Source organism: Hyla sarda, chromosome 2 (assembly GCF_029499605.1).
Source record: "Hyla sarda isolate aHylSar1 chromosome 2, aHylSar1.hap1, whole genome shotgun sequence".
NCBI classification, from domain to species: domain Eukaryota; kingdom Metazoa; phylum Chordata; class Amphibia; order Anura; family Hylidae; genus Hyla; species Hyla sarda.
In genome coordinates, this window is record NC_079190.1 from 28,700,667 (window position 1) to 28,713,354 (window position 12,688).

Consider the following 12,688-nt stretch of genomic DNA (forward strand, 5'->3'; position numbering starts at 1 on the left):
TTTCTTTTTCTCTGGACTTCAGAGGAGTTTAACCAAGGAGGATCTGTCTCCATGTGGTTTAATGATGTGGAAAAGTGTTATTGCCATTCTCAATGTCAGTGTTCCAGGCTAATAAAAGGTTGTTCTGCTTCATCTCCCGCTCTCCTCCTCAGCCTTCATCCTGATAAATTCCCTTTAATTAAGGCTTATCTTCTGCACTCTTCCTCCTATGACCCCTCTTTAGGGCTATCTGGTGATTTTTCTTCATCACGTCAACTTTACTTTTATTAAATGAAATAATTATGGATTCCGCCCAGCTGTACCATCACCTCACAAATGAGAGTTTTAGACAGAGTGATAGCTAGGGTTAACCTGATCATGCAGTCTGAAAATCTTAAAGGGGTACTCCGCTGCTCAGCGTTTGGAACAAACTCTTCCGAACGCTGGAGCTGGGAGCTCGTGATGTCATAGCCCCACCCCCTCATGATGTCACGACCTGCCCCCTCAATGCAAGTCTATGGGAGGGGGCATGACGTCATGAGAGGGCAGGGCTATGACATCACGAGCTCCCGGCTCCAGCTCCAGCGTTCGGAACAGTTTGTTCCAAACGCTGAGCAGCGGAGTACCCCTTTAGTGCAATGAGAGATGACTCTATGGAGTGATTTACTGTGGTCTGGGATCACTGGCTGACATCGTCCTACTGTCTTGATATTCGTTATTCGCTTTCCATATACTGACCTCGCCTCCCTGTTCCGAATGCTGGAGCCGGGAGCTCGTGACGTCATAGCCCCGCCCTCTCATGATGTCACGTCCCGCCCCCTCAATGCAAGTCTATGGGAGGGGGCATGACACACCCCCTCCCATAGACTTGCATTGAGGAGCCAAACGCTGAGCAGCGGAGTACCCCTTTAATGCAATGAGAGATGACTCTACGGAGTGATTTACTGTGGTCTGGGATCCCTGGCTGACATCGTCCTACTGTCTTGATATTTGTTATTCAATTTCTGTATACTGACCTCACCTCACTGTTTTATTTTTTTTATTTACTGGTTGGCTGCCCCGAGCCTACCCTGGTATTGGTGACTTATGTTGTATGCCTGACCTGTTGTTGTTTCACTGTTGTTATATACTTCTAATCCATATTTTGCACTGGGCTGTGTCCCAGTACTTTTGTCACACTGTTTTGCTATCATCTTGCTACAATAAACTTGATTGGTTTGGGCAGTTTTTGGTGCAGTTGTTTTGAGCCAAAGCCAAAAGGGGACCCAGCAGAAAGTATTCTTCTAACTTCTTTTGAATCCACTTTGGCTCAAACAACGACATCGAAAACTGCATCAAGGGCTTGTTCATATGGGCAAAAAAACACTTTAAGAACCACAGGGCTCATTGACAAAAATGGCCGAAAAATGACTTTTATAAACTGTCCAAAAATGACTGTAAAAAAAGACCTTGCACTTAATTTTATGACAATAAAATGGTGTCCGGAATATGAATTGTTGTAAAACTGATCTGTTCATTTTCCTTGGTTGAATGACCAATAGGTAATGACATTTTCTAAGTAGTTAAAGGGGTAATCCAGTGGTGAAAAACTTATCCCCTATCCTAAGGAGAGGGGATAAGTTTGAGATTGCGGGGGGTCCGACCGCTGGGGCCCCCTGCGATCTCTCTGTACGGGGGCCAGGCTATCCGGCCAGATAGAGGGTGTCGACCACTGCACGAAGTGGCGGCCGACATCGCAGAGCCGGAGATTGCAGAAGGCAGCGCTCCGGCTCTGCCATAGAGTTGTATTGAGGGGGCTTGTCGGCCGCCAATTCCTGCGGAGGTCGACACGCCCCCTTCCCGCCGGCTGTCGGGGCTCCGATTGGACCTCCCGCGATCTGCAACTTATCCCCTATCCTTAGGATAGGGGATAAGTTGTTCACCACTAGTGTTGCTCGCGAATATTCGCAATTCGAATTTTATTCGCGAATATCGCATATTCGCGAATTCGCGAATATAGCGCTATATATTCGTAATTACGAATATTCTTTTTTTTCACAGTACACATCACAGTGATCATCCCTCTCTGCTTACAGCTTATGTGGTGTAAAGAAGGCTCTACTACTACTGTGTGATACTGGTGTGCACATTTTCGCATGTGCGAAAATTAGCATATGTTAATTTTCGCATATGCGAATTTTTCATTTATGTTAATTTTTGTATATGCAAATTTTCGCATATGTTTATTTTCGCACATGCGAATATTCGCATATGCGAAAATAAAACGAGAATATTACGAATATGCGAATATTCGCGAATATGACGAATATTCGTCCATATATTCGCGAATATTCGCAAATTCGAATATGGCCAATGCCGCTCAACACTATTCACCACTGGGTTCACCACTGGATATCTCCTTTAAAGGAGTCTCATGGAAACAACCCTAGTCTATATGTTCTCTGCAGGTTATGTTCACACTACGGAACCTCCGCCCCAGTGGACATGCACGGTCCAGCAGAATCTCAGTGAAGACAATGGAAAGGCTGCTGCACCTGATATTCTTAACAAATTTTTTCCACTTGGAAATTCCAAAGTGTGAATGTAGCCAAAGTTATATGGACATCATAGAGCAGTGTTGTTCATTGAGCCCGGACAGTCGAATACTGGAGAGCCACTGGTTGGGGAAACACTGTCATAGAGAGACTAAAGACTCCCCTCCGAGTGCCAGAAAATGGCCGACAATATCATCCGGTACTTAGTTACAGTACAAAGAGCAGCTCTGAAGCACAGATTGTTGGTTCTTCAGAAAAAAATTAAGAGGCACATTCATAAAATGTACTGTTCTATTAAGTAGTTATTTAAGACATATATTTGCTATTTCTTGTTGTCAGGAGGTAACCCCAAGGGGAAGTTTGCCTTAGGGCTCATCGAAAATGAATGGAAAGTTTACGTGAAAAGGTCCCTTGATCGGGAGGAACAGGATACGTTCTTCCTCAACATCACTGCAACCGATGGCCTTTATGTGTCTCAAACTGTTGTGGAAGTTTATGTCACCGATGTCAATGACAACAGCCCCGTTTGTGACCAGGTACAGTAGAGTTATGTTTTTGTATTTTAATGGACTGAAACTTTTTGGGTTTCCTTTATGCAATTTTTTTGTTCTAATACCAAGAAGCATGTTAAAGAACAAGTTCACAATGATATATATATACATTGAAGCTTTGAATCGGGTAGATACAGTATACTAAACGGGGACTTTCTGTCCATAGGTTGTAAATGCAGCCTCCTTTCCGGAAGACATTCCTCCCAATAAGATGCTGCTCAAGATCAGTGCCCGAGATGCAGACATTGGGATCAATTCTGAGATCCACTATTCCCTTCATGGACCTGGTTCTGATAACTTTTATTTAGATGCTGAAAGTGGTAAGTAAAGGCATAAAGGGGCAATTGGCTTTAATTTAAGATTCCAGTTATTTTTTAAGAATTTACATTGAGGGCATTTCAGTGGGGGCTTGGCACATTGCCCCTCCCCCCCCCCCCCCCCAACAATTAACAAAATGAAAATGTTGCTGTGCTTGCTTTAGTGCCGCAGCCACCCAAGTGTTACAGTAAACAAAGCTCAAGTATGAGGCACAGCTCACTCGATCACCCTTCCTGCATCTCGGACGAGACCGGACCACGACTCAAGCAACAATGGAACAAATGAAGAAATGTCCAGCGCAGGTTCCAAGCAATTAGAAAAATGTTTATTCGGCGGTAACACAACATGATGACAGATAGGTGACGCGTTTCAGCCACAATCTGCGGCCTTAGTCGTTGACTAAGGCCGCAGATTGTGGCTGAAACGCGTCACCTATCTTTCATCATGTTGTGTTACCACTGAAGAAACATTTGTCGCAATACTTGGAACCTGCGCTGGACATTTCTTCATTTGTTCCAGTAAACAAAGCTATATATATATATATATATATATATATATATATATATATATAGTTGGATGTCAACCCAGGGAGAGGCCAAATAAAGTAAATACCAAATCAGCTATAAAAAGACCTATAATACTTTCTATAGGGGCACACCCCTAGTAGATTTTCTTTGTACAATGTATCATGACCAAAGTTATGGATATGCTGCCTACGTCATAAATGCCAGCATTTTAAAACCTTGAAAAAGGACATTTAACCAACACCCTTATGAATGCTGGAAACACCTCCGAAGAACCAAAAGGCCAATAGGATGGGGATTACACACACCCTGTTCCTTTTGGGGCCAGGTCAGGGGATTATCCTGACAAAATCGGCAAGTATGCCATTTTGTAAGTCTAAATTTTCATCTCTTTCATAGATATTGCTTTATGAATTTGTTTGTAAATAAACTTAGCACATCCTAAAGCCACAGTCCAAAATGTCTCAGCTGGGGGGGCATTGGGTGGGCAAAATGTTTATAATACAGCACTTGGAGTTAATAAATAAAGAAAACCTCCCTTCTTTAAAGTAAAGTTTTCCAGCCTTGTGGACAGCTTACAAGAAATATTAAAGTTAAAAAACAACAACAAAAATCCAAAAAATACATTTGTGAGTCTGGCAGTCTGCCCATATTTTATAACTTCTGGGATTTTTACGAAGCTGCTAACCATAAAGCGTCTTTTCCGTTTGGCCAACCTCATGTATTTTAATTAAATGTTGAGAATCTGAAGCCGGTGGGTGACGGAGGACGATCTTGCAAAACAATCAAAATCTTTTGGGTCTGATTCTGGAAACACGGTGTCAGTTTCCAGTTCAGATTTAATTGCCCTCATGTGCGTGAAGACCAAGATTAAATTGTGTACGTTGCCGGTAGCAGCCACCTGCGAGGGATATAAGACATATGCTACACATTGAGTTGTCATCTTTTATTTTTCCAATCTATTGCAGGTGAGCTGAAGACCATGGCCCCATTGGACCGGGAGAGGATTCCAGTGTACAATTTAATTGCTCGAGCCACAGATGGAGGAGGAAGATTTTGCCAGTCTGAAATCCGCCTAATTCTGGAAGATGTCAATGATAACCCTCCGGTCTTCTCCTCTGACTATTACACTGCCAGTGTCTATGAGAATACAGTCACCAAAGCTTTGCTGACGCGGGTGCAGGCCAATGACCCTGATGTTGGTGAGTAATCCATGTTAAGGTCTGCAGTGGTTCTCAAACTCTTCACCATTTTGGAACCACTAAACTCCTCACTCACTACCTCAAAGGACATACGGGATGACAAAAACAATACTTTCTCAGCTCCATTCCTGGAAGATTCCTGCCCATATGCCAAACATCTTCTGGTTCTGTACTTGTGATCTCTGAGAACCTTGTGGTTTTTGGGAAACCTTTTTGGGGAACACTGATGAAATATCACTTAAGATGCATCTTCTTAACGAAGAATGTCAAGAAACCCATGCCAGCCTTGGCGCCTCATGTAGGGACTATCTTAGACTTTGTAGATTCAAAAATGAAAAAAATAAAATAAAAAGCGATGTCATCTTTAATACAGAAAAAAAAGTTATTAATGCTAATATCTTATTGGTGATGTTTTGACCCTACAAGCTTTTCTCAAATTTGGCATCAAGCCAGGGGCATGAGAAATGACCAAGTCTGTAGGGCCAAAATTTTCCATGAATAAGTAATTTTTACTTTTGTTATATTTTTAGATCTAAAGGTTTAACTGTCTTAAATGTGCCTCTAATTTAAAGGAGTAGTCCAGTTTACTAAAATGTGTCAGACGGAAGGGGGTTACAACCACTGATGTCCTGCCTGGCGCCCCGGCCCTCTGGCATGAAGCGGTGGTCAATGCGCCCCCTGCATGAGAGAGCTAGAGATACACGAGTACAACGCTTCAGCTCTTCCATAGAGAACGAAGGCTGTCCCAAAGAGATAAATGTGGTCGGAACCCCCCCCCCCCCCACCCCCCTACAATCTGACACTTATCCATTTATTGGGGATAAAAATGAGTTTGGAAGATAGTAACATACTTATCAAACAAAAACAGAGATGGGTCAGGTAAAGGCCAGATGGAGGTAATCTAGAAAGACATCCTAATGCTATGATAGAAAGGACTTAGATTTTAGACAAGCGCATACCCCCATAGACATTGAACAGTAGCCACGATTCAGGCACTAATAATTTGTGGCAATATGGTACAGCCAAATACATAGCAGTTAAGCTATACGTATCTTTGTCCCCATGAATAAACTAAAGGCAAATACTTCAATACCTAAGGCCTAAGGCGGAGACCCCGTCCTTAGACCACCACTTCCCAGTACACCCATTTAGACTGAGTGTCCCCTCTGACTCCCCACACTATCAGAGGGGACATTTAGCAAATGTAAGGTCTCAAATCTATAATAAGGACTTTCCATAGAGGAACCTTTAAGGGTGCCTTCACACTACGATTGTAGTGTAAGGTTGCTGGATCCGGTTGGGAGGGGCGAAAACTGGCCGCCCCCGTATCCCAGCCGGATCCAGCCCGAACCCCATTCATTTCAATGAGCCGACCGGAGTCAAACGCTGACTCCAATTGTCTCATTTTTCCCCGAATACGATTTTCTGACCGGACCTAGAACCGTGGTATACCACTGTTTTATGTCCGATCAGAAAACTGTATACGGGGCAAAAATGAGACAACCGGAGTCAGCGTTTGACTCTGGTCGGCTCATTGAAATGAATGGGGTTCGGGCTGGAACCGGCTGGGATACGGGAGCGGCCGGTTTTCACCCCTCCCAACCGGATCCAGCAACCGTACACTACAATGAAAGCACCCTAACACAGCTCAACAGAGGCCGCACGCACCCAGAGGTGGTCGTGAACGGTCAGTGTCTCTTTCTTGGTGCTAAGGTATTACTGTGCTAATAGACATTGAAAAAGGTACAGGTGCCAGCACTGGTGGATATCGTTAATAGTGAACAACAGGGTACTTGACTGGTGCAGCGGTAAGACAGCAACTCCTGTAGTGATAGACTTCTCCTGGTGCACAACCCATATATAGAGAAACGGCAATCTCAACAAAGCAAGAAGAAGAAAACACGGGGGCACTCACGGTACTTCGGTCAAAGCAGGTAGCGACTGAACACATGTTCTGGCGGGGCGCCAGGAGCGAGTGCGTGGGACGATAGCTATTTCGTGCCGATCCCGCCACTTCCTCAGGTCACGCCAGGCGTGACCTGAGGAAGTGCCGGGATCGGCACGAAATAGCTATCGTCCCACGCGCTAGCTCCTGGCGCCCCGCCAGAACATGTGTTTAGTCGCTACCTGAACAAAGAAGCCTGCTCTGACCGAAGTACCGTGAGTGCCTCCAGTGTTTTCTTCTTCTTGCACTGTGCTAATAGAGTCTTGGGTGCTCAAATCTAGTGTGGGTTTTACTCTAAGAGAGTCCAAAAGGTCTTCTTCCACTCTCCCCTTTTTCCAGGATGCAAGGCACTACTGGATTATACAGAACATTGGGTAATTTCAGGGATAAATCTTTACTTTTAGCTCCAAAATAGGATTTTATTTTAACATTCAAAGGATTTTATGGCTTAAGAGGACAGAAGTAGTTGTCAGACACGTAGATCAGATCAGGGGCATAAAGTGAATATCTAGTAATTGTTCTAAAACACAAAGTCATTTTCAGGTTGATCTTGATGTATCAGAAAACCTGTAGCCCAGAGCTAGAACATTTTTGTTTTTTTTCTCCCTTCTCTCTTTTTCTTGCCGATCGCCTCAGCTTGAACTTTCCGTGTTAGCAATTTAATCAAAAAAGAGGCCGTATCATCACGATATATTCTTACCGCCACTATTAAAATGACATTTCTGTGGACTTTCCATTTTTTCAAAGACATTTTTCTCACAAAAGAAATATATAGTTCAAAGGGAGGACTTGCTGGATCTGACAGAGGTTTAAACGCTGCCAAATGTATCCAGGATATACACCTTAATTGTAACATACCGGATCCTGAGCTTCTGTCACGCCATTCGGAAAAGTTTTGCAGAAAGCAAAAAAAAGATTGGTCCAGATTTTATTAAAAAGAAAACAAATAAAACATTCTAACTTTTTACTAGAGGGAAAGGCTCAATAAAATGATAAAATCTTAAAGGGGTATTCCAGGGAAACATTTTTTTTTACATATCAACTGGCTCCAGAAAGTTAAACAGATTTGTAAATAACTTCTATTAAAGAATCTTAATCCTTCCAATAATTATCAGCTGCTGAAGTTGAGTTGTTCTTTTCTGTCTGGGAACAGTGCTCTCTGCTGACATCTCTGCTTGTCTCGGGAACTGCACAGAGTAGAAGAGGTTTGCTGTGGGGAGTTCCCGAGACAGGTGTCATCAGAGAGCACTTAGACAGAAAAGAACAACTCAACTTCAGCAGCTCATATGTACTGAAAGAATTAAGATTTTTTAATAGAAGTAATTTACAAATCTGTTTAACTTTCTGGAGCCAGTTGATATATTTAAAAAAATGTTTTCCTTGATAACCCCTTTTATGGTTGTCAATTAAATAAAATTACAAAATCTTAAGGTTGCTTAAAGGGGACCCAACAAAAGTAATGCATTACATTACCCCTTCTGCGTTCTCCCTGCACTTTGTCTTCTTAACTCCCGCAAATGCTCTATAATGAGATGATAGAGAGCAATGAGCCCACATACTGTGTTTGCACAGGGGCTCTCTACTGTCTATGTCTGCCACTTCTAAGATCATCATGGACCCACACCCAATGGGTCGCAGTTAGTTGTGGCTGGTCATATAGTTCTACTGCAGCGGCCACTACTGGGAAAATGCAGTATTACATTCAAATAAATGGCCTACGGTGTAGTACATGCCTAAGTATAACTGCTATATATCCTGATTCCATAGCGAAAGCAACAGCAATATACAGATAGATCTAGAGGGGAGGTGTATAACTATTATATATCCTGATCCCATCGAGATAGCAGCAGTAGTATACAAATAGAGCTGAAGGGAAGGTGTAAAACTACTATATAGTTTTTCCTTCCTAATCCTTGTTGTGGAGGAAAATCAACAGAGGAAGCTTTTTACTTCATATTCTCCTATCCCATCCTCCTATCCCGTCCTCTTATCTCGACCTCCTATCCCGATCTCCTATCCTGACCTCCTATCCTGTCCTCATATCCCATCCTCATATCCTGTCCTCCTATCTCGACCTCCTAACTCAACCTTATATCTTGACCTTCTATCTCAACCTCCTATCCCGACCTCCTATCTCGACCTTATATCCCGACCTCCTATCCTGACCTCCTATCTCGACCTCCTATCCCAGCCTCCTATCTCGACCTCCTATCTCGCCCTGTATCCCGACCTCCTATCTCAACCTCCTATCCCAACCTCCTATCCCATCCTCCTATCTCGTCCTCCTATCCTGACCTCCTATCTCAACCTTCTATCTTGACCTCCTATCCTGTCCTCCTATCTCGACCTCCTATCCTGTCCTCCTATCCCGTCCTCCTATCCCGTCCTCATATCCTGTCTTCATATCCCATCCTCCTATCTCGACCTCCTATCCCGACCTCCTATCCAGTACTCCTATCTCGACCTCCTCTCTCGATCTCCTATCCCGACCTCCTATCCAGTCCTCCTATCCCATCCTCAACCTCCTATACTTATATATAACTACTATATACCTTGAACCCATAGAGATAGTAGTGACAGCAGTATGCATGTAAATCTGGAGGGAGGTGCATAACTTCTAAATATCCTGATCCCATAGAGATAGCAGCAGCAGTATACAGATAGAGCTTGAGGGGGAGTGGTCTGTGAGCTAGCAGTAATGATGTCATCCTGTAGTTTGGAGGGCTTCTTTAAGGATACCATACTATAACACTTTAAGTGTGAGACATGAAGACAAAGGGAATGTAACTGGCTACATATACCCGACTGACCATTGTTGTTTTTATATGATGAAGATTTACAGTGTGGGGAATAGTTCTTATACATTATATCAGTATTTAGTTCTTTGTTGGTATAATAAACGCCCTGTCTAATAAAATGTGTTTCACCATAAACACCTTCAATACTGTTCGCCAAGCTCACATACCCGCAGCGGAATATGCAGGCTCCGTATTAAACATACAGTGTCATTTGTTATTCTTACACCTCTAAGCTGCTTAGATGCTTTGGAATGTGGCACTTTATAAATATTCCCTAAACCAGCAACACCCCAACTACACAAGATTCCGCGACAAGAAATAAATTATCGCTGGATGTGCGGCGGCTTCTGCATTCTGTTTTAATTAGCAGTGAAATGACTCAGCCTGACTGGAAGGAGCAGCGAGCATGTACCGTCCCTTCAGATCTCATCAGAGCAGACAGGAGCCGAATGCAGATGTGCCGCAACAAAGCCAGAGGTAGTCAGGAGCTGGATCAGCAAAAAATGTATGCAAAACCAGCTTGTAGCTGAATAGCAGAGATGTAGCAGAGTTGTAGCAGAGCTGTAGCAGACAAGAAAATTAACCCTTGTTTGCCCACTTTTTTATGGTTCATGGTTTAAGTTTTTTTTTAACACGCACCTTTAAATTAGACTGTATTCACACACCGCAGAATTCTGGCACTGATCACTACCACTGCCTGCTTAAAAGGAACCTACCACATGAAAATACAGTGCAATCTGCAGGTATCATGTAATAGAGCAGGAAAAGCTGAGCAGACTGATATATAGTGTTATGGGATTAAATTTTAAGGAGTATTCCGTATATAGATAAAACTATCACCCCAATATATATAACTTACTAATATACTGTTATCACAAATTGTACTGGCTTTGGTTTTGCTTGAATCAGCACTGAAATGAAGCTTTGTAGTTCTTTCATTGTCAATGTGCTATTGTCTCACCGGCACAACAGCAAATCGCTCTTTCCTAACAGGAAGTTGTGTAGCCCTTTCATTGTCAATGTGATGTTGTCTCCCCAACTCCACAGCAAATCCCTATGTCCTAACAGGACACTGTGTAGCCCTCTCAATGTCAGTGTGGCAAAGTCTCACTAGCTCAACAGCGAATCCATCTCTTTTAACAGCAAGTTGCGTAATTTGCTCATTGTCAGTGTGGTGTTGTCTCCAGCTCCCAGGCTCCTCCCTTTCTTCTGGAGTCATGTAGTCCTATCATTGCCATTGTGATGTTGTCTCACCAGCTCCGCAGCAAATCCCTTCCTCCTGACATAAAGTTATGTAGTCCTCTTATAGTCAGCATGGTGTTGTCTCCAGCTCCCTGACTCCTCCCTCTCTACTGACAGCAGGTTGTGTAGTCCTCTTATTGTCATTTTTGTGTTGTCTCCAGCTCCCGACTCCTCCCTCTCTCCTGACAGCAGGTTGTGTAGTCCTCTTATAGTCAGTGTGGTGGTGCCTCACAAGATCCCGATTCCCGACTCCTCCCTCTCTCCTGACAGCAGGTTGTGTAGTCCTCTTATAGTCAGTGTGGTGGTGCCTCACCAGCTCCCGATTCCTCCCTCTCTCCTGACAGCAGGTTGTGTAGTCCTCTTATTGTCAGTGTGGTGGTGCCCCACCAGCTCCTGACTCCTCCCTCTCTCCTGACAGCAGGTTGTGTAGTCCTCTTATAGTCAGTATGGTGATGCCTCACAAGATCCCGACTCCTCCCTCTCTCCTGACAGCAGGTTGTGTAGTCCTCTTATTGTCAGTGTGGTGGTGCCTCACAAGCTCCCGACTCCTCCCTCTCTCCTGACAGCAGGTTGTGTAGTCCTCTTATTGTCAGTGTGATGGTACCCCACAAGCTCCCGACTACTCCCTCTCTCCCTAGACAACTCATCATACTCTGCTGTCTCTGGGTGCTTAGCTGGATTTTGTCTCTGAGCTCCTCCATACTGGTCCAACAACTAGCTTATAACTACCATTTACACCCAGTGACCATTTGTTTCCATTAGAGAAAGAAGCAGTAAGATAGACAGTGGCCACTACAGGCAAAATCTAGTACTACATGGCACCATTTAATTGAATGGCCGTCAACTGAATAGGTCTACCATAGCTTCTCTTTGATAACATCTTTTCTTCCTGGCTCATATAAGGTGGTCCCAAGTGGGGGGACTCCTCTATGACATACATGTGCCCTAATAGGACAACCCCTTTAAAGGGGTACTCTACTGCCCCAGAGTTCATAACATTTGGTTCCGAATGCTGGGTGCGGGCTGCAGGGGTCATGACGTCATCATGACCACACACCCCAATGCAAGTCTCCCATAGACTTGCATTGAGGGGGCGTAGTGTGACGTCAGGAGATGCGTGGTCGCGACATCACGACCCCCGCAGCTCCCACCCAGTGTTCGGAACAAAATGTTGTGAACGCTGGGGCAGTGGAGTACCCCTTTAAGATCATGCAGTTACACATTGCGTAGTTGACAAACACGTCTGTGCTATATCTGTATGTTGTATCTTTCAAAAAATGGATGAAGTGTTTGTGTGCAAGCAGTATGTGGAGCCTTGTGCTACCATCTGTCGGGTCTGTTGGGCAGAAGGATAAAGCTGGCCAGTTGGCTTCCATGTTGTATGACCTATGTCTGGATGATTACCGAACAGGCTTTGCGGCATGATATTTCGATATAAAAGCACACCTGTTGTCTGTGTGTAGGCGGCCAGTTATAGGAAACAAGACTGTAAGTTCCAGGGATTCTTCTCAGATCACTGAGGCCAATGCACAATCATAGAGAGGAACGTTATTCTCTGAGACTTGAAGCCGACTGCAGCAATTAAACGTAATGAT

At 43.9% G+C, this 12,688-nt stretch overlaps 1 protein-coding gene across 6 annotated transcripts in view; it reads left to right on the forward strand.

Annotated features, from left to right (window-relative positions):
* FAT3 (FAT atypical cadherin 3) overlaps positions 1-12,688 on the forward strand; it is a 671,890-nt gene that overhangs the window by 557,100 nt on the left and 102,102 nt on the right. For all 6 annotated transcript variants that reach the window (XM_056561437.1, XM_056561434.1, XM_056561436.1 and 3 more), the window contains 3 exons: positions 2,853-3,049; positions 3,231-3,384; positions 4,875-5,108. In XM_056561437.1, the coding sequence (XP_056417412.1) occupies positions 2,853-3,049; positions 3,231-3,384; positions 4,875-5,108 (585 nt within the window). The remainder of the gene's footprint in view (positions 1-2,852; positions 3,050-3,230; positions 3,385-4,874; positions 5,109-12,688) is intronic.